General features: G+C 40.3%; 1 protein-coding gene across 2 annotated transcripts; it reads left to right on the top strand.

Moving 5' to 3' along the window:
• Positions 1–64: 64 nt before the first annotated feature.
• On the top strand, positions 65–23943 carry RGS13 (regulator of G protein signaling 13). Of its 2 annotated transcripts, XM_016122678.2 has the most exons (6): positions 65–300; positions 1611–1725; positions 6515–6583; positions 9799–9860; positions 20660–20826; positions 21922–23943. In XM_016122678.2, exons 3-6 carry the CDS (start codon positions 6519–6521, stop codon positions 22105–22107), a joined length of 480 nt encoding a protein of 159 aa, XP_015978164.1. In that variant the 5' UTR covers positions 65–300; positions 1611–1725; positions 6515–6518; the 3' UTR covers positions 22108–23943. The 2 variants fall into 2 exon arrangements, with proteins under 2 accessions (XP_015978164.1, XP_015978165.1); XM_016122679.2 differs by lacking the exon at positions 1611–1725.
• Positions 23944–26582: the final 2639 nt, after the last annotated feature.

Here is a 26582-nt window from a genome sequence, read left to right as displayed (position 1 = left end):
CTGATCACAACAGATGGGCTGATACTGTTACAACCTCTTTATCAGCAGAGCCCCGGAGTCCCACAGCTCTGCTTTCCATATTCAACAAAACTTCTCTTTGCATAGATACGTGTATAAAAACAGAGCATTCAGGCAGAGGCCAGTGTGCCATCGAAAGTAATTACAGAGACAGTAAAGTTCTTTTATGCCAGGAGAAATAAAAAGCTGGGTGTCTCACAAAAGTTGGAAACCTGATTTCAAAAGCATCATCCAGAGAGGAAATAAAATCGAGCATGGTTGACTGTTCTTCAAGATATATTTGTAAGTATGAGGGTCTTTAAAATGGTTGATGGATACAATAGTATTAGCTTGGTGTAAATGACTAGTGGGTGTTTACTTCAACAGCAGGACTGCTAGGAGTGTTAGCAGGTTTCTTCTAAGGAAAATAAATGAGTAAACACATATGTTTGTCTGGCCCAGGGTTTCTATACCTAAAAAAAACCCAAAAAAACCCTTACAGTCCTATGTGCATAAACGAAGCTTCTAAACTGGGCAGTAAAGGAAATATTACAGTTTTAGAGCAAGAACAGTCTTCCATTTTATGGGGTTTCTGTGTGTACAGGTGTGTATATGTTAAGATACAGATATATCATAAAATCAGATATTTCAGAATTTAAAAAAAAAATCATGCATTACCAAAAAATTAGTTCTATCATTTAATTAGCTATACTGATTCCAAGTTGTGAGGTTTATAGGAAGCATTGCTAATCATAATTTTACAGGATGCCTTCATTCTTAAATGTTATGCCTAAGCTCAACTGCGCACAGCACTGTGTTTTAAAAGGCAAGAGCTTTGTGTGTGACAGTAAACCAAACATCATGGAAGTATAAATTGCTCTAGGTTTTTCTAAATTTTATGTGACATGCTACCTTACAATATAGAGAAACACACTTAAATATATATATTGCATAGGAACGGAAAGAAGGCATCAATTGCCTATCAGGGTAGTAAAAACATGTAAATATGTAAAATGGCTCAGTTTAAGAAAAATCATTTCAGTTTACTTTGAGAAATATTTCATTTTAATGTTAGAGGAAACTTGAATCTATTTCTGACAAAACATATCCAACTCAATTCACCACTAGCACATTTATAACCACTGTAAGAATTAGATATGCTAGATGATACGTACACTTTCTTTAAAATAATCAGGAGAAAACATTGGGGGAGAAAACGTTATGAAGACCTAAATTTGTTCTAAATACTCTATGCTTAGATTGTAAAAATGCACACTAGTTTTACCCAGAGGAATCCGAAAAAAAAAATTAAAAAGACAAAATTCATGCATGATGTTAACATAAAAACATTAAAAATAGTTTTTAAAAAACAGTGGAAAATACAAGTTAAAAGTATTGAATTTTTATAATATAAATCCATAAAATTAATAAACTTCTAGGTGAGAAGTTAATAAATCTAAGAGATAATCATAATTCAGTACTTACAAAGTAAACAAACTATTTCAGATGTAAGGCAAAAGGTATTTATAGAAATCTTTGCCAAATATGCATTTTCCAGGAAGCACACAATAATCTTTTTGTTTTTGTCTGTTTCCGTTATTTTTTATTTTTAGGTCAATGGAATTTTTCCACATGCCATACTACCAACATTAGAAAAAAATGATTACTGCTGATTTAAAGCTAAGTGATTTCTCGAATTTAAATCAATTCTATATTATATCAGTTCAGGTAATTCTTTCACAGGGAACTCTCTTTTTGCCAAAGTAGAATTATAGTTCTATGATATATTTGAGGCTAATATTTACTTTTTCTAGAAAATGACCACATATATTATAATTCCAAGGATATAATTTAACTAAAGATGGTCTTAATTGGATTTAACTATAAACAAAATAAATTGAGTTTATTAATAGGATATTTCAATCAAATTCTCATCCTGAAAAACTATACTTATTTAAAAAAATTAGAATTTACTCTTTTTGGAATTATCAAAAATATTTCTTAAAAGTTCTCGATTGCAAATGTAAAAGTGCTTCGCTCTGCCACTCTATTTTGGTATTATTAACCTATAGATGCGAATATATATGGAATGACAAATACTGTTGAATGCAGGGTAGCAGACATTTCTTATTAAACCACCAGGTATGCTGGAAATTCTTTGCTCTCAGACTGTGAATTATATTTTCTTTATTTTGCCAGATGAAATTCCAAAGTCTGCCTTTTCGCTTCTCATTTTAGAAGTATGAGAATTTTAATTTCTATTCCTTCATCTGCTTTTCATCTTCCAAAACTAACTTGAAATATTCTGTTGTTTTCTGTCTTTTTATAATTTCCTTTTTTTCCTTCATATTAAAGCCTTATGCATTCCTTTACTGTAGTTTTATCAATGTTTTGGTGGCAAGAGGCAGTAAACTCAGGGGCTCGATCTGTTCTATTGCCGGAAACTGGGGCAAATATTTGTGAATTTGTCTTTTGGTTTCAATGTAAAATGCATTACAAGAACATGGAGAGTGTTCTGTGATACCCCAGTGAAATAGCGGTCTATAGTGACAGTGAATCTAGTAGTAATCAAAGGAAGGCCAGCATGCGAGTGGATATTCAGTTCCAGAAATCTTAGAGGATGGGGTTCACGGAGCTGAACCCCAGCCACTGAGACAGCCACTGAGACAGCATTTCATACTGGACTAGAAAACCAGAGAACTTTGTAAAATAAGGCTGCTTTGCAATCTGTTTATTCTATGAATAATGCATCTTGTACATAATTCCACCACTAATTTTTATTAATTATTGTTTTATGTCATTCTATTGGTAGCCCATCATTTAATAAATCTGTGAATGTTAGACTTAGAATACTAAACAACATATAAACTACTTATATATGGTTATCAAATAGCATTTGAACATAATACTTCAGGGAATCTATAGTAGAATAAATCAGAAATATAAATGACATTATTTCTGCATTATATATATATGTATATATTTATATTACATTCATTTTCTAATGTCACTTAACTAACGACCAGCTTGGGCCAGAGATCTGCCTCTGAACAAGTCACATAGCTGAGCCCAGGGCTGCCGCTCCTCTGTTCAGAGCCTTTGCTGGGGTTTGACAAGGTAGTCTGACCCCACGGATGAACCCCCACCTGGGGACTCAGCCTGGCGAAGGGAGTGTGCATAGATCTCGGCCTCGTCTCTGCTCCAGACCAGCTTCTCTACAGAGGGGGCGACCTGCATAGTTGTGTGTAAGGGGGCACCCTGGCTGGGCTGTCACCTCATCCCTTCCCCCTCCGGCTCTCAAGCATGCCCAAGCTCCTCTGACCCCAAAACCCTTCCTGCGGCCCCACTGTATCAATATGATACATGTACCCGAAAGTGTCTGAACCCCTATCGCAGATCCAGCTAATTGCAAAGCTGGGACTCCAGCTACCGATATGTTGTGTGAACAACAGAAACTCAGGAACACAAACAAAAATGGAAAGAAGGATGGCAGGGAGGAGCCTGACATGTTGAAGAATGGATAAGGTTATCTGGGGAAACTATGAGGCCTGAGTTGAAATTTAAAAAGAGGAAGGGATGCAGCCCGGTGGTCCGTGTTTCCTGCACACACGAAAGCGCTTAGGAAATACCTCCCGGGTGACGTGGTGCGAGAAGCTGAAGGAAGATCGGATTAACTGGAACAGAAAGTTTCTGCCTGCCTTCTTCTGATGGGCACAGTTCCATTTTAGAGAAAAGGAAATTGAGAATCTGAAAGTATAATTGCTATGCCCAAGAAAACAGAGCTAAGAGCTTGAACTCAGGCATATGTCTGTCTGGCTTCAGGGACCAGAATTATTTTAACACACTCTGTTGCCTCTCAGGGGCTGTCGGGACTCCCTAAACTCGGGCACACCTGGGGATTACTCTGACGCTGCTGTACTTTGGACCCCAGCAGGTGTTGCATACTAAGATGGCTCAGCCATAGTCCCACAATCCCACTAAAGTTGGAAAAGGAAATTCAGTAATTTGCAGACAGACAGGGATTTTAGTTACAGAAATCACCGTGTGCATACACAGGTCTAGCAGATCCAGCGAGGAGACAATGAGATGTGCAGACCGTCCGGGTCATCAGGAGGTAGTAGAAGACGAGGACGAGTCGTTATACTGACAGAGGAGGCATGAAAAAGGAACTTGTTGACCATTCTCCCGCTTAGCAGATAAGCAGAGAGCGGTCGGGCCGGCTGCATCTCGGAGGCAATCCCAGGGCTGAGGAATCTTAATGAAGCCGGGGCTCAATGCCACACAGGGTCCGTTGTGGACAGCCAGTCCATGGGCAGTTTCCTCGGCCTCGATTATGTCAGCACTAATCATCTACAGTCAGCTGTATCTTTCCAGGAAAGGACTCTTTTTTTCATCACATTATTCTTCAAAGACCTCGATGAATTATTACTTCCAACAGAATAGAGGCCAACATTTAAGGCCATCCAGAATCTAACTGCACCCACAAACATAGCCTTATAATAAACTCTCCCTTGTGCTTAAACTTAAGATTTACTCTATATTTGTAATCCAAAGACTCCTATTTTGCTCCTTCCTGTGGATATATTTAACTACCTTGTCACTTGACCATCTTCACAGTAGAGACCCATACAGAAAATGAAGTCCAGCAACCACAGCGCCCATCAGGTCTTATGCCCAAACCCGCAAATGTGCACAGAACTGCACCCATGCTTCCCCCACCCCTTCCAGTGACAGCAACCTCTTCCTGTGCCTCCACTTCCTGTGCCTCCACTTCCTGTGCCCTCTACTTCCTGTGCCTCCACTTCCTGTGCCTTCATTTCCTGTGCCTCCACTTCTCCAGTGTCGTAGCCCACACAGTCTAATTCCAGCTCCCGCTACAGGTATCTTAGGAACCTGGAATTCTATGGATTTTCAGTCTTTCCTCTACGTCTTTAATCTCTGTCCATGGCCACTCTTTGTCAGCCTTAAGGTGTGTCACTCACATTATAGGCCTTATGACATGAACGATGCACAGAGCACAGACCAGTGCGGTCAAATGGCATCGTCCTGCCTCTATGATACCATTCTGTCCACAGCTTTCATGAGAGAGACAGAGAGAGGGGACGGAAGGGGTCTACTTGTCTACTGCCACCTTCCCATGTGAGCCTGTGACATCCCTCTCCTGGACTCCCACAGTCACCTCCTAACCGGCCCCCCAGCTCCATCCTCCACACGCTGCAACCCGTTCTACTCACAAAACCAGTCTCAAATGCTAACAGGTCTCTTCCATGTTTTAAAACCTTCAATGACTGTCCTTGCTATGAAACGGACAGTGTGTGAGCCCTAACACACTCTGCATCAGGCCCTCGTCACGACACCTCTCACCCCCTTCTTGCAGCAACAAACATTTTGAACGTGATTATTGGTCTGATCGGAACTCAAGCCTTTTCTCTGAGCTCTCTTCCTGCCACACTCTAGAATCACGTGGTGGCTGCAACCCTTTCATTTTTGTAACTGAGACACCACCTCTTGACTCCTGAGCTTCGCCCTAAGTTCTCTCTCCCCTGCACTCCACACATTCCTGCCCATCCTGTAGGTTCCAACTCGGCAGTTACTTTACTGGGGTGCCTTCTCTCCTCACCCCGAGTCTGGTTGCGTTCTCTTCCTGTGTATTCTCACAGGCCCTCCTACTTCCTGTATCAAAGTCCCATCACATGAATTTTAACTGCTTATTAGTGAAAATGGGGAGAGACAGGATCCATGTAGATCACTGGCAGCCAGCATTTGGCACGTAACAAGTGTTTGACAGATGCTTCAAATGAATCAATAAAGACTAGGATAAAAACTCACTATTTATCCTCAATAATTCATTGTTTGTAAGTGTGAATACATGTGTAGCAAAATATTTCCAACTCTCATTATAACCTGTGGATTTCATTATTCTTAACATGTTTTTGAGTCGTTGCAAAGTCCTGTGTTAAAAATGACATGCATTGTTATATAAAGCCTGGGTCGAGTAGACTCTATGTGAATTTTAAAGTCAAAAGTATACCTCCTAGAAATGGGAGAACTACGTAAGCAACACCTTCTCAGAATTCAACCTGAAGGAGGCTTAGTTTTCATTTGGCTACTTATATTTTATCTGACTAATTATCAAAGGCAAATTCTTATTCAAAATCAAGAGATCTTTCTAAAAATAAGAATTATCCAACAATGAATAAATTCGCTGTTGTGGGCCTAAATGGAACGACTGTTTTTTGGGTAGCTGGATTTTTCAAATGCCATGATTTAACAAACAGGTGGGACAGATGGGTGCTAAAGGCACCAACTCTAAGCACCTACCTTCCTATAAAACGTTTATGAGCCCTTTAATTCTCCTCTCTCCTCCCCACGTCCACTAATAATTATGTCTCACTAATGTCGAGAGTTCATCCTTCTTTTTTCATGATTTATAAGTTTGTGTGCTCTTTAAAAATTGATGCTAACATAGTTATTTTAAATGATTAAATTATACTAAGCGTATTCTGTATTTCTTTAGAAAAATGAACAGGCGGAATTGTTGGATCTGTAAGATCTGCAGAGATGAATCGAAGAGGCCCCCTTCAAAGTAAGTAGCATTTAAAGTCTATGGCCATTACAGAGCACTTTATCACATGATAAATAGAAAATGTGCATTCAACTGCTATCTTAGCATATTTTGTTCAAAAAGTAAAATTTGCATTTACACATGAGTAATTTCCGCCAGAAGAGCAATCATCTGTCCCACGAAGCTTCCCTTTTCATTATTCATGGTTTACACTTGAGAATTCGGCATGTGAAATGTTTTTAAAGAGTCTATTATGAATAAATATTCTTAGGTTTAAAAAAATTTTATATCATTTATGTTAAAATGAGATTTTTCGATTCAAAATATTTTTATGTTCAAATCCTCCATCTGCAATGTGCCAGGAACCCTGAACCTCAGTTGGAAGAGGTGAGACCAGGGGAGTGACCCGATGCTTGCCAAGCTCCTAAGTCTCTTAGACATTGTAGCCCTCTGGGTAGGGACAGTAACTGTAGCAAAATGGAAAGCACAATGTCTCTGAGAAGAGTAGCAGGCCAAGAGATTGGATTCACTCACTTCAGAAAATTCCTGGGGCGAGGACCCCGCTAGCTGATCCATGAGTGCCTAACCTGGTGTGTGTGGAGACCTTGGTTCTGGCCACACCACCCTGCTGTGGTCAGAGCTCCCAGCGCCAAGTACCAACATGCCCCCAAATGCTTACAAGTGGGTAGAGGAGACAGTGAGACCCAAAGCTCAGCATGTTGAATGGCAGGTTGTGCCTGCTGCATGCACGAGCACGTGCAAGGAGGAAAGTGACGTGGACTAACTAGGGAATGGCTCCTTCTCTTCTGCTAAGGACCCCTGTAGGGCGACGCTGGCAGGGCCCCCATTTCCTTCTACTGGCCTTGTGGACTCACCGAGGGGAAGGGAAGACCAGGGAAAGAGAATTCACGTGCATGGCAAGCTGCTAGACAACTGTCACGTGATAGGTGCTTTACATTTACAACCTAATTTGATTTCATGACATGGTCTTTGTGCGATAGGTATTATTATCCCCATTTTACAGATTGTAAAACTGAGGCTTAGAGACTTTAATAAAAACCCAAAGTGATTCAGAACAGCACTGGAATTAGAAGCCAGGACCGTCCAATTCCAAACTCTCTTTTCATCACTCTTTCCATCATGATGCCTCTGAAAGTTCACAGATCGGCTTGGTACTCGCTGTCAATTTGTCCAGAAGAAAGGGGGGGGGGGGCAGGGAGGGACATAAAAGTGCAGAACTTCTATTAGGAATCTGGGTGTGTGAGGGGACGAAGGTATTTAGAATAATTCTGATAAAAGCCGCTGGAGAGCCAGGGGACAGTGAGAAACTTGTGAGATACTAAGAAAAAAATTCAAGCACAAATGGGGTTAAACCAAAAACAGATTTCATTTCACAACTTGTCCCCAACTATAATTACTCCAATTATCATGTCTCCATAAATCTCATGGATCTTAGGTGTAAAGGAATTCTCTTGCCAACAATTACCAACACCAACTTTTAAGCCAACCAAAGACAGTGATGGCGTCTTCACTCGTGCTGTAGATTTTATTCTCCCCTAAATAATAGCAATGGTTGGAAGAGACGGACATGCACTACACCTTGCCGGGAACTTTTTGTGTCACTTGATTGAAAAGGTTATTTTAGGTCACCGTTTTTCAAGTTCTAATGAGAGAAAAGGACAATGAGTCAGACACCATTTCATGGAAATGTTTTTCTGAAAGCAAGCCTCGCAGCAGTACGCTGTTAAGCCTCGGTACTGATGCAAATAGTCCTGCTAAAAATGACAAGAGCCATCTACATTTTTAGAAAACAAAAGCTATTTGACCTTTTTTAGGACTCCCAATATTTTTCCATGTTCTAGGTTATTTTTTAACCTCTTTTACTAATCTTCCTGTATTATGTTAGGTACCTGCTAATGCTGATGGCTGTTCCTTCAACACTAATTATCGGGCTAAGTACACCAGATACAGCCAATGGACAGTGCTTGCTTGTATCTATACCTGTCTTTCATTAAATGCAGTTATCGGATACAGGAAACTTAAGAATGTATCATAACCTGAATGGCGATGAACACATTATATATTTTAAACGATGGAAGACACGATAATTCATACATCGGCAGGCATCGTCACTTGCCAATTCACCTCAAAAGCCTGACAATATGAACAGAAATGAAGCCTCGAAGCCAGTATCTTTCACAGATATTTTCTAAATGATAAATGCTCTTTTAAAATACTGTTTGGGTAAAATGTAACAATGTATTATTCACAGTAATAAAATTAAAACCCTCAACATATAAAAAATTATAGTCAATAATAGACTGAGAAAATAGCTATGCATAATAGATGTGTGGTAACCATATTATGTGAATGTAAGCAAATAGGTTTTGTGAGTAAATGCTAGAATTCCAATTACAGTTAAAATTCCAGTAGATAAACGGGCAGACACATTGCTGGTGGTGGCAGTACACAATCCTTTTAAAAGAGATTTGAAGATTTGTTCCATGAACCTTAAAAATGTACTTCTTCTGACCCACTTTGAATCCGCTTCTGCTAATCTCCTAAGGAATTACCCTATCTGTGTAGGCGAGCTTTAATCACAGTAGGGCTAGATTTGGTTTTTGTGGTGAAAAATGAGAAATAAAATACTCATTGAGAATACTTATGCAAACCACGGAATGCCCCTTTGTAGATGCTCCACAGTCACTATAAATGATAATGAGTATCAGTGATTATAAATTATAACTCTAAATTACAACACTGTAAATGGTTATTAAGACAACTGTGAAGGCATCTGAGAAGGTCATTATAATAATAAACACACATCCACTCATACACATAAAGTACACACACACAAACACACATCCAGAGTATGATTACCTCTTGGTTAAAACACACAAACATGCACAGAGCAAAAAGACGAAAAAGAAAATCAAAATATTGATAGTAGTAATTTGGGAATCAGGAGATAATAAGAATATAATTCTTTAACTCTTTAAAAATGTGTTTTACCATATTTTCAAGTTTATACTACTTTTATAAGTTTATAATTTTAAGCCTTTAGGAAGTAAAATTATAATGTAATATATCACAGGGATATAAACTTCTGACCAAAACCAAACACAAATGGAGTGTGATTATATTTTGGTGTTATTTTCAAGATAGTCTATTTTCGCTTAGTTCAGCAAAACCAAGAATATTTTAGTGCAATAAGCACCTTTTGTTTCTTTTTAAAGCCTTACTTTGGAGGAGGTGTTACAGTGGGCCCAGTCCTTTGAAAAGTTGATGGCTACAAAATGTGAGTACGATGTATATGTCATCTTTAAATAACTAGTCTGTCTCACTTTTAAGGGAAAAAAGAAAAAAGCAGATGATGAGTGCATGCGCTTCTCACGGCATTCTAAATGGCAACTGCCACATTTAAAAAAGGAAACCCTGAAAATAGTTTGTCGTGTCAACGACCATGATTTTCTTGGTGTTAATTAAAACAAGATTAGTCACTGTGAATATTTATTCTTCACAAGTACATGTGTAAAATCCCTTGGAAAATATGCTTAAATAGTAACACATCCTGAAATACACTGTTTAAGCGTAGCCTTCTAAAGTTAAATTAAAAAAATATATTAACAATTTGCTTTTCTTAGTGCCTTCAAAAGTAAGAATAAATTTGAGTCTCAATGCTATAAAACTCCTCAACATTTGTTACTAACTTGATCAGTGTCTCATTTCAGTGGGACTTTATACAGTTGCATATTAGTGGCAATATTCAGATGTATAAGTACAAGGTAACAGCAATGGATATGAGGGCAATAAAGTCAGGCTCAGTGCCAGAAATATGAAGAAGTATCATTCACATGAGCAATCAGCTGTGTTTTGGGGTAGGCAATTGGGAAATCGTAGAAAATGATAAATACCAAAAATCAGGTAAGAAAACAAAATGTAGTGGATACTCAAAGAAAATTCATTTTGGCTAAATTTGGTATCTTTTTTTAATGGAATTTGTTCCCTTTAATCATTGTTCATGTTTGTTCCCAAATGTTTGCTAACTGTTGTCTGGAGAGGTCTTTTCATTTGAGACACCCTGCTGTCTCTCTGGGAGTGTGTCTTCCATTTATACCTGTGGACTGAGGAAGGGGGGTTAGTGCTACCTGGCGGTTTAATTAGTGGGATGTGTGGGTGGTTAATCTGGATGGGATTCTTCCTGCACCTCCTGGGGATGCTGTGTTCCTGGGATGCTCCTGCTTCCCTTGACTCAAGGGCCCTTCCAGGTGTGGTGACAGCTGTCATGCCCGGCCAAGAGCAATGCTCCTACAGAAACACCTTAATCATTCTGGCAAGTACTTCGCGGCCCCTCCCGAGTGCTGGCATCCACACCTCTTGCCGTGGGTCACCACCTGAGTGCCCATCTTCTGGAGCAGGCCTTTCCGATAAGCATTTGAAACCCCTCATTTCTGATAAGCATGTGGAAACTTCTTTGCCACAACCATTCCTGTCTTTCACTTTTCATAGTCTGTCATCTAGTTTGCTAGCATGACTGTGAATGTTTAGAAATACATTTTTTTAAGGGGGGGGCGCAATTTTAGGGCACTGGAATGGGAGAAAGAAGCAAGAGTATATGTTAGTCAGATATATTAATTGATCTGCTAATAATTTGAATTCAGGTCCCAATCCCTTGTAATCCAAGCTTTGCAACATTGCCAGATGAGTCTCTCGCTTGGAGTTTTATTCTACATCTATAAAATGAGACTAATATCACTTATCTTCTCAGCATTACTGTGCAGGTTAAATATACACCCCCCTAGCTCAGTGCCTGGTGCAGGTTAGGCTCACAACAACTGATGATTATTTTTATTAGTAGTAAAGTTCATGTCTCCATCATTCCTTTTTCTCTGCTGTCTACCAAGAAGTCCAAAGCCTCCATCATGGTATTCGGGCTCCACTCCCTAACCCAATATATTTCCTAAAGTTTACTTCCAGCTCTGCCCCGCCACGGACCACGCTGGCCCTTCTGCCCACGTGACCTCCCTCCACTGTCTGCATCCATGAACCTCCCGCTCCTGACCTTTGTGCGAAGCCCTCTCTGTCTCCTTTGTCTACTCTGCCCATCCTTAAAAGTAACACCCGACTTCCACCTTTTCCATGAAACCCCTTGGAAATATTTTTTCTCTTCCTTCTATTTGTTAGTATCATTATTTATTCTGATTCTAATTATAGTTATTTTGTGTATCGGGTGTTTTCCTCCAAAGCTTTCTCACTGGATTGTGAATTCCCTAAGAGCTAGGTCATCTTTCATTCACCTTTTATCCCTCCCTCCCAGAGACTTAAAACATGCACTGTAACAAATGGACATTCAGTAAAAGTTCAGAGAATAAATACAAGACAAATATTGGTAAGAAAAGATCAACACACTGAGCCATACTATGTAAGAGTTTCCGTGCCAGTCCTAGAGGTCTCATAAACAAAGTGAATACAGCTAATTACTTGATAATGATCTCAAGAAGGAGCCTAGTTAGAATTAGCAATTTAGAGATTTAGTGTCCTGAGAATAAGCAGTCTACAGAGATGAGGACAGGAAGAAGCACACTGCTCTTCGTGAAAACCCGCAAAACAGGGTAAGAATCTTACCGGAAATTAGATTACTGTGAAACTCATGTGAAAGCTCCACAATCACAGAATAAAAAGGTAACTAAACAAATCATTTTGTGGACCGTGTAATCAGGAAGATAACTAAGGATGCCAACATTAAATGAGCCAGAGAACAAAGTGTGTTTGCATTAACCAAGCATATGAGCAAAATGTGCCCTCTAGCTGAGGTGGGCAAACGCCTCCTTCTACACAGATAAAAAGCCTGCTTCGAAGAACATGCGGTTCAGAAAGCCACACGGGAATGGCACATATTAGGCTTGGTCTCCACAGATGAGCAGAAATTGGTTTAGGAGCCATTAAGGAACAATCATCACAATACAGTTAAATTCAGGGGAAAGGAAGATCCAAAAAAAATCATGAATTTAAGAACAGAACCATGACAAAGTTAAGACATTGGTTAGAAATTAAGTATGCCAGTGACCTAGAGGCATTCTAGATGTTATTTAATAATAGATTGACAAACAAGCTGATTTTTAAAAAAACAATCTTTATCCTTGCTCGATATATATTCGATAATTATTAAACACTTCTTGGGTACCGGGACATGTGCTTTAAAAAAAAAAAAAAAAAAAAACCCATGTGTCCATGTGATACATAAAATAATAGAAAAAAACAGATTTTTCAAAAACTGAAACTCTCCCAGAAAATAACAGGGAAGCCGGCCATTTATGGCACATCGAGGGAAGGTAGAAATGGTGATTGAAGCGATTTGTAGTAACACCGAAGACAAGACACAAGCACACTTTTTAAAAATAACAGCCTTTGACAAAAATTTTCACCAAAGACTGCATAATAAACTGACTAGCAGGTAGCTATGTATTGTTTTTCTTTTTTTTTTTGTTAGCGGCTAGAGTAAAGATGGTTTTAGGAAGTCATCCCTTTCCCTCGAAGGATCTATTGTTACATGGCACAAGCAGAAGGATGCTCTAGACATAGAAAGAAAAACATGCTACGCACGCACTTTTTTTTACGTACAGTTCCTTGCAAACTCCTGTCAGGACACCTTCCCTAAAGTGCGGCTTGTGACCATAGTAACGTGTGTATGTGAAGTGCCAGGCAGGCCAGGCTGAGAATCAGAGGGCTGTGCAGGTCGCCCAAAGAACTGCTAAGAACAAAACGAGAAAAAAAAAATCTTTGCATTTTAGCTGATACGTGGTGCAGGGGGACCTAAGAACAGGGAAACACCCCCTGAGTTCATACTGTATAGGAAGTAGGGAACCCCGTCCTGCAGGCAGTGGTAGGCAGTGTGTCCAAAAGATGGCACAATGTTTTCCTGAAGGCATCTACAATCAAGGAAGGATAAGACATCCATGCACTACGGACAGTATGGGAAGAGCCGTAGAGAAGGGAGACGAGCCACAGCGGGGCACGTCGCACAGGCCTCGTGTGTACGTGCTGAGGGGCGAGGCGAGGCGAGATGGTGATGGGTCTTAATGACTCAGATTGTGGCAAAATGATAAGGAGATCCGACTGGCAGTATTTTAAAGATAGGCATCTGTTTGAGAAGAAGCAAGCACAGCCAAGATGAATGAGTCTTCTTTCAAGGAAGAAATGGAATACAAAGGATTCCTCAGGATTTGATGTAAAAAAATTGGTCTCATTTAAAAGCCTCCAAAATAAAGTAAGTAGAAAGTACCCTGCAAAATTTCCAAGTTGACAGACAATAGAAAGTCCTCCAAGTTTTTACAACAGAATTAAATTATTTTCAAACAGACATAAAAGTAGTAATAAGTTTTTAAATGAATCAGAAAAAAATGTCCGAGCTATTAGTCATCTCTTCATAAAAAGGCATGAGAATTACTAAAGATTTTTCCCGAAATGATGGAGAACCAAAATACAGCACAGCTCCCCCAAAATATCATCAAAGCAGTAGGCGTTCAGCAAGATGAAAAATGGGGAAAAAAAAATCCCATGGGTATTTCTGATGGCCAAACCTAGTAGAACTCTATTGCTGATGACTAAACTTAGTAGAACTTAAAAAAAAAAAATACAGAAACACACACATTTGAAATGACAAGGAGACTGGCAATCACCTGAAACCCAAGTGTTCTTCGTACCAGAAAGGTCAATACTAAAAAATAATCAAAATCAAAATCTATAATGCCAGAAAATATAATGCACATATTTATTGGCCAAATCTCAAAAGATAAAAATACAGATTGGCCGCTGATATCTGAGTAAAAAGTATTCAATATAAACGAAAAAATTGTTCGGTAAAAAGCTGCAGTTCCCTTGGATGATCCACTCAGTCGTGTCATGTGTGTCTGGCTGACTGGGACACTGGGGTGAAAGAGGCAGACAAGGTCACTATGCTCAGCTCATGTGCTCCTGAGGGAGGGGGCACACAACCAAGCAGATCACCTAATGAGGTCATTCCAGAAAGCTGCACTTTGAAGAATGTAAAGCCAGGAGACGTGACGGAGAAAAGCAGGTGTAAGAGGGCAATTGGGTTGTTTGATTAGAGAATAGAAGAAAAACTATGAGCAGAGACAAAAGCTGAACTAAGAGCTGAGTGATGGGAAGCAGCCAGCGTCCTGGGGTCTGGGGACAGAGTGGCCCAAGGAGGGGAGCATCACGTGCAAAGGCCCTGAGATATGAGTGGGGTTATGTCTTAAAGTAACTGAAAGACGTTAACGTGACAAGAGCATAGGTCTTGTAGGCCACGTGAATGGCCTTAAACTGCAGAGTGACGAGAGTCGGCGTGCTTTCACACGATCCCTCTGGCTCTCTCCTGAAGAAGAAAAGCAGAGTGACCGGTGAGGAGGCTGTTGCAAAAAACCCAGATAAGACTGGACTCAGTGGGGGAGACCGAGCCTGGAGTCGTTAGTGAACAGACCCTCATCAAAGGCCGAGGCTAGGAGACCACCCAGGGGGGCAGCTCAGGGAGAGGGAGCAGAGACACAGAGATGGAGCTCAGGCGCTCGAAATGTTTCTAAATTTGGAGAAGAGGGACAGTCCTCGAAAGAGACATGAAAAAGCGTCGGGTGAGCTGAGGGTGACTAAAACTGTACATGATCACGAAAGGCAAGCGCGATGGTGGCAACCACGAGACAGGGAGAAGCTGGTGACACACAGGGAGTGGGGACGATTTTAAGACCAACGGAAAAATGCAAAAGGAATGGAGAAAGCCGGGTCAGGTGGGAGCCAACAGAGAACTGTTCGGCCCAAAAGGGAACAGGGAACAGGGACACTTCCCTCTCCGGAGGGACGTCGGGAAGGGCAGGTACCACTGGAGGGAGGATGGTTGATCTGGAGGAGGGTGATGAGAAAAATCTCCACCTCATTAAATCTCCATTCTCAGCAAAGTCTGAGGCAAGATCATCCGCGGAGACCTGAGCAGATGCGCTGGCATTTTTCAAAGGGAGAACGTGATCCGTTCTGGAGATCTGGGGAGCCCGCCGACCCTGCGGACGGGCAGCAGGAGGAGCGCGGGGTGCGCACTGCCCGTTTCAGTTCCTCAGTGGTGACTCCACAGAGCTGTATATCGCTGTGGCCCGTGCAGTCTGTCCCGTTGCAGACGCAGGGCAGACATACGGAGAAGCCATGCCAGACGGCCGAGGGTTCTGGATCACACAGACTCTGCATCGGTGTTTTAATTTTGATCCAAATCATCCCTGTACGCACTCTATACTTTCCTCCCTGCTAAATGATCACAGTCACCTGTACACAGCCTTGGCGGTGAACAGCACAGGATTTCAGAGCTGAAGGTGACAAGGACTGGCCACACAGGCGCACTGCCTCTGCCGGCCGGGGCTTCTTCTTCATGGTCATGCCACCAAGTGGGCGTTAGAAGTTACTGAGAGGCACTGTTGTGCCCTCACGTGCATCCCGAGCCCAGAGGCAGAGCTCTCTCTAGGCCGCCTGCATCCAGGAGAGATTCTGTGCCGCTCTGCGCGGACTGGCAGCTGCCTGCACTAGCATCTGCTCTAACCTCCGCTACCCGCTGCTGTTGCCATGGCTCCCTCCACCAACCCTCATGTTACCCACACGCCATGCCTCAGCTTTTTCCACTCAGCACCTTTTTCTTTGTTATTTCTCATGTCCATCTTTACCTTGCAGAGAAAAAAACATATATAGCAAAACCTGGCCTTTTAGAAACATCACTGTTCATTTAGGACTTTTGGGTGTGTACATGTTGCTCTCAGAAAAGCAAAAAGTCACAGCATGCCTGGTTTAACCCTGTGGACTTCGGTGATCCCTGGATGCTGAATAACTGGGGCCCACCTCACTTTTCAAAACCTGTGGCGAGTCACCTTACGATACATGAGCACGAGGGATCCGAAAGCGTGGGCCGACAAGCATTCATGTACTCAGTGCCTGCCACACGCCAGGCTGTGCACAGGCACTGGAGACCTGAAAATGAATAAAATGCAGTCCTAATTCTCAGAGTGTGCGCAGGTCAGCGGGAGAGTAATAAAAGTAAACCAATAAATACGGCGAACTGTGATACAGAGTGAGACGTAATTGAAACGAGTGTGCGCTCAGTGCTCTTTGTCAATTGACAGGGACCTGGAGGGTTCAGAGGAACGTTTCCAGAAACTGAGATATGAGTGGGGTTATGTCTTAAAATGAATGAAAGAAGTTAACATAACAAGAGCATAGGGCCTATAGGCCACGTGAATGGCCTTAAACTGCAGAGTGATGAGAATCAGAAATAATTAATATCACAGAAGCCAAACCAGAGAATTTCCATACAGCAGAAGATTTACTTTAAATTTTCAAGCAGGCTGGGAGATTTGTGGAATTCATTCTCCTCAGCGATGCAGATGGAAAACACAATAAATGTAAAATTGTTGTAGACACATTTCTGCTGGAAGATGTGTCATACATAGCTCAGCTCTAGGATTCGAACGCGTGTGGTGAGCCTCACCGCCCTGCAGAAAACCACCCTGGAAGCGACGGGCCACGGCTCTGACTCAGACCAGAGGAATGCCACCTTTCCTTTCCGCCTCACGATCCCGGCGTGTTATCACCTCGTGTGTCATAGAACACTGATTTCAGTGACTGGTTTGAAAAGCTCATGCTAGAGAGTCCCAAAGGCACAACTCTCATTCTTCAAGGAAAAAGGCTACGCTGTGTACAGCATAAACTACTTTTTCCATTTCCTCAATTTAATGACAAATTCTATTGTTCATCCCCATTCACTCAGCTTAAGCAGAATCATGGTCTCCTGGGTGTAAGGGTCAGGAAGGAGTGCCATTTAAAACCTCAGAATGGGCAGCATTGCCTGATTTGGAAAAAGAGTTTTTTCCAACCTCATAACTTACTTGCTGTGTGAGTCAACTAGAAATTCTAGACTGAGCAATTCAGTTCTGGGTTTACTAATCACTGAGACTCCTGGAACACTTTTAAACATACATGATCTCTGCTGCTAACTTGGCTGACTTACACACGAGTCTAACGCAGACAAAATTCTGTAAAATATGCCAATCACATGAGCGCTTACTCTACACACTGGGATCATATCTGATATGTCCGATAGGTTCGTGGTCCAGGTCGGCATTCACTGTGTCACACGCAGTGTCACGTGACATTGGCATCCCAGGAATTTGCAACAAGGGAGGTTCATTTCATAGTTTTGTGGCACAAAGACCGGGGTCAGCTCCAGCTCTGTTCCAGGTTTCGTTCTGACTTCAGGCCAAAGAAGCAGCTCTCTCCAGAACGTGTGCCTCCCATGGCAGGGGCAGGAGCAATGACAAAACCACCTGGGGGGTCCATAAACCCCTGTGCACCATACATGGCACTTTGTGTATATTTCATGGGCAAACGCAAGTCCGATAAACGGCAAAACTGATGTAAATGGGACATGAAAGTCTAATCCTCGTATGAGAAAGGCAAGGAATAACTGAGAACCCTACAACCCCCCCACACACACCCAGTATCTATATAAAAACATAGGTTGCGAAGCATGGATGGCTTCATTAGCCAAGGATTCGGGTCTATTGAAAAATGTTGAGCAATTTGACCGGCATGATCAGGAGGGAAGTTAGAGAAGGCAGAAGCGGGTGCAGGCTGGTTCTAGAATGAGCATTTCTAAACATTTTCCTATACAATTAAGCTAAACGTAAACTTAAACACAAATCCAGAATACTGTATCATGTTTCCAGATCATCTCCCTAGCCCCGCTCACCCATCCACTCAATTCGTCCAAGTAGCCTGGTGGCTAACTCTCATTCCAGGATCGGTAGGTTGTATCTGGTATCTCGGTTTTTCCTGCTACATGGCTCATTTATTTATTTAAGGGCCCTTATTTTCTGTTCCTGATAAAATACTCGGTCAAAATCCCTCTGAATACAAAGTATGTCAAACTGCTTTTTTTTTTTTTCTTAACTAGAACTCTGTTTCTTTCAATACATGCTGCAAATAATTGGCTTCCAGCTTTACTCATTAGGCCAGAAATGGTTTGCCTGTTCGTCCAGCTATTTCTCTAAAGGGAGTGCCAATTCCTACATCTGTATTCCCTGACCTCAGCTTTCCGTGCCTGTGATGAGGCAAGGCACATCTTAAAATTCCTTTGGTGGGAAAATGAATTTCTTGATTGGAATCTAAGTTAAAATATTCCCCCATTGGGTAGGGATATCTAACCTCTGATGTTTCCTACCTTCATTTTTATATATGATCCACCCACATCTTGTCTCCCCTCTCACTTCAAGTGATATCCTGTGAACCATCTCCTGCCTGATGTCATAAAGGCTGCATATACTTGCTCGTGCGATAATAATGAGCCATATTCTAATTGTGTATATTCCTAGAATGGCACGTTTCTTACAGACTGCCAGATATCCCCAATCCTAATGGCTCTTTAGATGAGATCTGTCTCTATTTGAGCTTTTCTCTTGGATACAAAACATCTTAATTATTATCTTCATCACTGCTGAAAGAGCCAGTAGAAGTCAAGGAGTCAAGGAATCTGGCTTTCTAGTGCTAGAAAACTTAATCTAATCTCTTACATGAAGATCTAAGAAGATATAATTTTAGTCACCATTGTCATTCCATCTGATTATCATTATTTCTTGTAACAGTTAGTAATACTGACCAAGATATTATTCATCAAAATCCATGGCTTAGTCATATATTCAAAGTGCCTACACACATATTTCTGTTACTATCAATTGAAAGTTATGTTTTATCATTTGGGAATTCACTTTCTCAGAGCTGCCGAAAGACTTCGTCAACAAAAGAAATTTAATATTCATCTCAAGAGTGTTCGTCTTGAATCCGGGGAATGCTTGGTCCTCTCAAAGATTTATATTAATGCATTGATTTGTGAGAGCCTGCCTATCCGTCTTCTTCAAACTCCGGCACCTACGAAATAGCGCCTCAGCTGGAAAAGCTCCTCTCACATGTTTGTCCCCATCTACCCACTCCAGAAAGGCAGTGTAAGACCAGAGCTGGCATCTCTGGAATCGAGTGGCATTTGATGGTTGTAACTGTCTGAGTTTTGAGAAGCTTCCAACACCTCGTCTGAACTCTACTCTTTGCTCAGTCCTTCATTTCTTGTTTGAACTGTAAACCATGAATTTTTTATCTATCCATGTTCTCCTGCTCTTATCGGATATTGAGAAACACCCCAGGCTGTACGGTCTAATCAGTCTATCATGTCTATGTGGCTTGGCTTTTCCCTTCCAAACTTATCCTGCCTATTTAGAGTCTAAACCTAACTCTCACCTTTCTGGCCAGCCCATCAGGTTGGCCTACAGTCTCAGATTTTTCATGTCAGTTTTAGGAGCAAAGCTCTATCTACTGACTCAAAGTTAATTCCTATTTCTGGATCCTGGTGACCTTTAACATCCTGGAACCAGCCACTCCAGTGAGCATTTGCTCTGTGACTCAGAATAAAAGAATGAAGGGGTGACCACACCACTGTTGGGCATTACCAAAACATGCCTCAATGTGGTACATCTATACAATGGAATACCACTCAGCCATAAGAATGAAATACTGCTATTTGTGACAACACAGATGGATCTTGATAGTATCGTACTAAGGGAAATAAGTCAGACAGAAAGGGACAAGAACCATGTGATTTCTCCTATGTACGGGATAGGAAACAGAAAGTAACAAAACAAACAAATTCATAGACACAGACAATAGTATGCTGGTTACCAGAGGGGACAGAGGTTGAAGAGGGTCAAGGGGGTCAAACACATTGTGACAGAATGAGACTGGACTTTGAGTGGTGAGCACACGATGCAATATACAGACAATGTATTATAGAACTGTACACTTGAAGCTTATCTGATGCTATTAACCAATGTCACCCCAATGAATATAATTTTTAAAAACACACTTTCGGTGTACACATCTAAGGGTGATGTGGTGTGCGTGTATGTCACTGTGTAATATTCACAGCTTTGATTCAGACTTGATTTTTAAATTGCATTACATGTTTTTTTCAGATTTTTAAATGATTTCGACCAATCGAAATAAACAAATTTCTGTTTCTTTTAGATGGTCCAGTAGTCTATTCGGCATACTTAAAAATGGAACACAGCGACGAGAATATCAAATTCTGGATGGCATGTGAAACCTATAAGAAAATTGCCTCACAGAGGAGCAGAATTTCTAAAGCAAAGAAGCTTTATAAGATTTACATCCAGCCACAATCCCCTAGAGAGGTAACCACCTGACAGTGACAGCAAATGGAAACTGGGGTGTTAATACCTGTCAAGCACACCTATGCACCAGACTTTTACATCCAGTATCTCCCATAGTGCTGTAAAGTCTGTATCGTTAACCTGGTTTTACAGGTGAGAAACCTGAGAATTTGAGAAGTGAACTAACTTGTACAGTTTCACACGGAGAGTTAGGATTCAAAGTGAGGTCTCCCTGGCTCTGAAGTCTACCCTTAACAAATTATTTTAATTCCTGGGAAAGTAACAAAGAAGCCCCTCCAAGAAGAACTGGTGTTTTTAGAAGGAACTAGATACTTTCGACAGGCATGCTGACCTCCCTGCCGGTGCTGGGCAAAGTCTGCCACCGCACCAGAGCGCACTGCTCACCTGAGCTAAAACCAGCGAGTTCAGCGAGCATTCACGCTGCTGCCACTGCCAGTCACCTAGGACCGTCTCAAGGAAACAGAGTCAGGAGTGAATAGAACACCAAGACTCCTCCTGGGGGAGAGAGAATGAAGAATGACAATTCCCTCAAGGGGAAAAGGGTGGGGAACGGTGCACGAGGTTCCTATCGCTCACGACAGTCCTGCCGAAGTGGTTGGTTCCTCAAAACTCTTGTGTGAAACATACTCGGTTTATGGAAATCACCACTTCTCGCCTCCATTTCTCCACTTCTCTTCACCTTCTTCCCATTTCAGGGCATATTCGGTTAAATCAACACTGGCGACTATTAAGGAAGATAAAGTTTAAAATAGCACCCACTTCCCTTTTTTTTCCTTAGAAAAGAATGCCATCGCATAAACTTCCTTGTTTGTAGACTTGGCTTACAAACCACTTACAACCTACTAAGTAAGCAATGGTTGCAGAGATTTCCCTGGTCTTAGGCCTCATGGTATTTTTATCCGGATGTGGAGGTGGATGTTTACTTTTTAAAAAGCAAAGAGTTTATCTCCTATGTCTTTGAGATACCCATGAAACTGCAAACAAAATAACCCTATTCCACTGGAGAGTGGGGATGGGGTGGGAGGGGGAATTAAACCGTCCTGTTATACGTTCATCTTTAATTACTGATGCTCTACATGTGGTTTCACCTTTCAGATCAACATTGACAGCTCGACAAGAGAAAACATCTGCAGGAATATTCAAGAACCCACTCAAACATGTTTCGAAGAGGCTCAAAGAATTGTGTATATGCACATGGAGAGAGACTCCTACCCCAGATTCCTGAAGTCGGAAATGTACCAGAAACTTCTGAAGACTATGCAGTCCAGCAGCAATTCCTGACGGCTGCTCAGAAGTTAAAACTGAAGATGGTATATTGAAAGACTAGCTTTGTTCTTTTAATTAAAAAAAAAAAAAAAAACACATGAAATGAGAAACAGAGTAGAAATGACATAGGAAAAATCAAACTATAAATTGATTTCTAGTTCACAAAGAGAAACAGATCCCAAAAGGGATGGACTCGATGCCTCTTACCACATGAACAACAGACTTTTAGCATGCTCTGTGGCCCAGCAAACACATAAGGAAAAGGAAGGTCTTGCTCCATGACACCAATATTACAAGGTTCTGACTGTACACATCAACTAATGTGTGTTTTCTTATCACTGAAATTTTGTTGTCATGGTGTGCTGATTAGCCTATAAAAGTGGTAGCCATGTGAGTTGTGTCTCTAGCGTGACTGTATCCTCTCCTGCTCTTAATAATGTTAGTTAATAGACAAACTTGGTACCTATGGTGTAGTCAGCTTTGTTACATCACGAACTGTATCAAAATGATGTGTTCTTAAGAGATATTTCATGCGAAATTTTCCTATTACGTTCATAACTGAACTTCTATATTTCGTATATCTCCTACAGGTGAAAAATTCCTGAAGATTCTAAGCTATTAAAAATGTATGAATTTCTTCATTTATTTCTATACTTTCATTGCTATAAGGGTAGAAAATTTGGTTCCTATACTTTGAGCTTATTTTCCTCACACTGTGAATTAAACATGATCCTGATAATCAATAAACCAGAGAGATATAAATGAAAAACTTACAAAGATAAGTTTTTTCAAAGATATAGCAAAGTTATTTTTCCAGTTAAAGATTGTTTTTATCTGTCCTATCATAGCAACTTCTTAGAATTTGCCAGAAGATTCCAGAAGAAAGAACTCATGTCTACTTCAGCTTGTTTAGCACAAAAATAGGATAAATGCTCCATAAAAAGGACAAATATCTATGCTTTTGATAAAGAACAAAATACCTAAAATATTTAATATCATTTTTCCAAAGAATTAACTTTAGGAAAATTTTGTTCAAGATCTTAGTTTTATATGAAAAGTGTTTTTTAAGTCTCAAATTTGATTGAAATATCATTACTATTTTTAAATGCCTAGAAAACTATGCTGTATCACATGAAAATGAATATTAACTGAAATTCTTCTCATTAAACAAAGGATTATTATAACAGAATAAATATTTGGGGGTTCATTCATTTCTGAGAAAGAAAATTAGCTGTACAAGAGAATATTTTTGTTAAAAAGTACATGGTTGATTAATGCACTCTAAATAAAAGGTGTTACCACAATATTCCAATTTTACCTAATTCATTGAATTTTATTTACTTTTTCTTAAAAATGCTAGTATTTGATTACAGGTTGAAGTCCTATGTACCTGAACTAGATGATGATCTCCAGCCACAATAAACCAGAAAACAACTTTTTTTTTCACATGTTTAAAAGTGTCTCCTCGTCTTTCCCCATCAGCCAATGAGTATATTATGGGCAGGTAGGAAAGGTTACACACACATGGACATAATACACACAGTCTAGCAGCTTCAGAATTCCTCTTCTCATTCAAATGGTATGCAACTGGCCGAACACTGATAGAATTAACAAATGAAATTAGAAAAGCCAGCATTCCTTACTACTTACTCCTCCCCTCGTACTCAATATAGGGAACATCTGGAACATTCGGTTGTGCTTATACACTGATCATACCTCCCACATACAGTCCCTCTGCTCGGCTTTCTAAGTACCTTCACTTCACGTTGGGTAAACAAGGTGCCACATGGTGGCATGAAACAAAAGGCTTTGGGCCGAGGTACAAAGCCACAGGGTTAGTGCAAGTTTGCTCATCTGAGGTCCTTGTACCTTTCTTTGGTGCCAGTCAGCCTCAGCTTCCTCACCTGTAAAATAACGAGGTGGGATGAGCTGACTGAGTGAGCCACGGGCAGTGCGTGTCTTGTTCCCTCTCGTTCCTGATGTGTTCATCATTCTCCTCAAGCTTGGATTCGTTCTGAAGAGTAATTCCTCCAAAAATTGACGTTACCATGAAGAAGTAGATAATGAACTACTTATTTTGTGTTTAACTCTGATTAAGGGAGTTTTGAATTTTTTAACTGAAAAACAGAATTTAAATTTAAAGTGCTATCTGTTTGAGAATTCTACATGGAAATATGTTTCATGCTACTGACAATTAAAGTGGTTTTCAGATCATTTTAACTTAATAATATCCTAAATCTTATTTATTGTTCTTAGACTACTTTATATTAATATTTTATTTTATTATAACAATTAAAAATTGATAATATTTATCAAATGGCTACGAGATGTGCCCACAATAACACATTTTTACAGATATTCATTTTATCCATAGTACTTTGAAATCAATTCATTAAAAACATATTTTTAGATTTCTGATATCATAATCCAGATGTATTTATGATTTTCTTCTATTTTTAGACAAATATTTTCAAACTCTGATGATGCACAAGATAAGCCTTCATTGTCTCTGTATAAAAATAAAGTCTTATCTTCAAAAGGAGATAGTGACAGAGATTTGTACAATTCAGATTCAAGCATCTTGGCATAGATGAATACTTTCCTATTTATAATTCATCAGTCACACTATCATTTCATCAACTACAAAGGGCTTTTTACCAATTTTGGAATAAAAGAGATACATGAGGCTTTCTTCAAAGACATAATGAGGTGTGATTTGAAAGAAATCATAAGATCCCACTGCTGAAAATATCTCCTCTATCTCTAGGACATGAAATTCCCATCACTGGGCAAAGAAAATGAAAAATGGCATCTGAATTCATGTTTTAAGTGAGGAGTGAAATCTAGAGCTGAGCTTCACCTGCTGCTGAGCAGAACGCAAGACTTGGGAAAATAGAATTCACACAGGTGGAATGGCATTAAGAAAATAGGCTGAAAGAACAAAGATAATAGAGTAACTAGAGGGAACATGAAAACAGACTGCTTATTAAAATCTCCGTATGCTCTTAACAGAAAACCAAAGTGGAGGAGGGCGCTTTCTTTAAAAAGCAGGTATTCAAAATTGTTTATTATACAGTTCAGTAGAAAAATGAATAGGCTCCCTATAAAAGTGTTAAATTCCTCAGCGAACAGTATTTATAGAAGTATTCCTTCAATAAAAATCAAAGTGCAGATATTATACATGCAAACATTAAGTAGGTATGGTTTCTGTTCTCAAGGATGTGTGAGCTGATAATTAAAATACGAAATAATAGGGGCCAAGGTGACAGACGTACAGAGTGCTGTGGAATCAGCAGAAGCATTCTACCCAGCAAAACGTGGAAAGAGCAGAAGAGGTGATGTTTAATGTTATTCCTGATGAATAATTAAGAGATTATTCAGAGGAAAGGAGAACGCAGTTGGGTTGGAATGAGCGCTAAAGAAGAGAAACCCTGTGGCAACGAGGAAGGTCTAAAAGATGGGGGAGGCTCTGGAATCAAACCGATTGAAGTTCACGTCCTGGCTGTAACAGTTAGCAGCCTGGAGAATTTAGGAAACTGCTAACCTCTCGGAACACTGTTATTTTCTTAATCTGTAAAATAACAATATAATTAATGACATCTACCTCATGGCCTCTTGGATACTTAAGTGCATACACAATCCTGATACTGTGTTCGATAAACCTTGACTGTGTTACTAGCTACCATGAAAGTCCGAACGAGAGATAGTGATGGTCTGAGCCAGGCAAATGAGGAAAAAGCATCTTCTCTTTAACTAGCAAATGTGTGGATTGAGCCAGGCATTTAAACACACACATAGTGAAAAACAACATCAGAAGCACCAAAAGCCAAAGAAAGTACCGAAAGAACCTAGAATGTATCACCAACAAATTTAGAGAAAATAAAGTAGGAAATCATGAGAATACTTTTATTTTGCTTTAACGAGCAGCATCATTCTCCTCTGGGGTGTTTTGTTTTGTTTTGTTTTTATTATTTTTTTAATCTGTCAGCCACACATGAAATAGCATTTGTCACTTTCTGAGGACACCACCCAATACTCTACCAACTGTCCCCTTGCTCTGTGATTTTGCTGAGAATGAGAAACGAATCACTTAGTGCTTAGACCACTTACCTAAGTATTAAAAAGTATGTTTACAAAAAGAATTTGACCAGTAGCATTTTCAGATTTTAACAATTTGTAGGCAAAATGCCTTAGAAAGAAAAATGTATTTTCAGAAATGAATAAAGTCTGCACAGTTCATGAACAACATTACTATGTATTTTATTTGAGCATCAAAACAATCCTAATAGGATGCATGGTTAGCCCTGATGTATAGAGGAAGAGAGTGGTAGGACCCAATGAGCTGGGTCTGATGATGCTACATGGGCCTTTGGTTGAGCAGAGGGATTCAAGCACTTGGACCAAAATCCAGTGGCAGGATGGTAATAGCCACTGCCCTGCAGGGTGCTGCATGAATTAAGTGAGCTGATGAATTCAGATGCCTGAGCATG

The sequence above is a fragment of the Rousettus aegyptiacus genome, unplaced genomic scaffold, assembly GCF_014176215.1.
Source record: "Rousettus aegyptiacus isolate mRouAeg1 unplaced genomic scaffold, mRouAeg1.p scaffold_m13_p_18, whole genome shotgun sequence".
Taxonomy (NCBI): Eukaryota; Metazoa; Chordata; class Mammalia; order Chiroptera; family Pteropodidae; genus Rousettus; species Rousettus aegyptiacus.
Note: the sequence above shows the minus strand (reverse complement) of the source record. Positions and strands in the feature narration are given on the sequence as shown.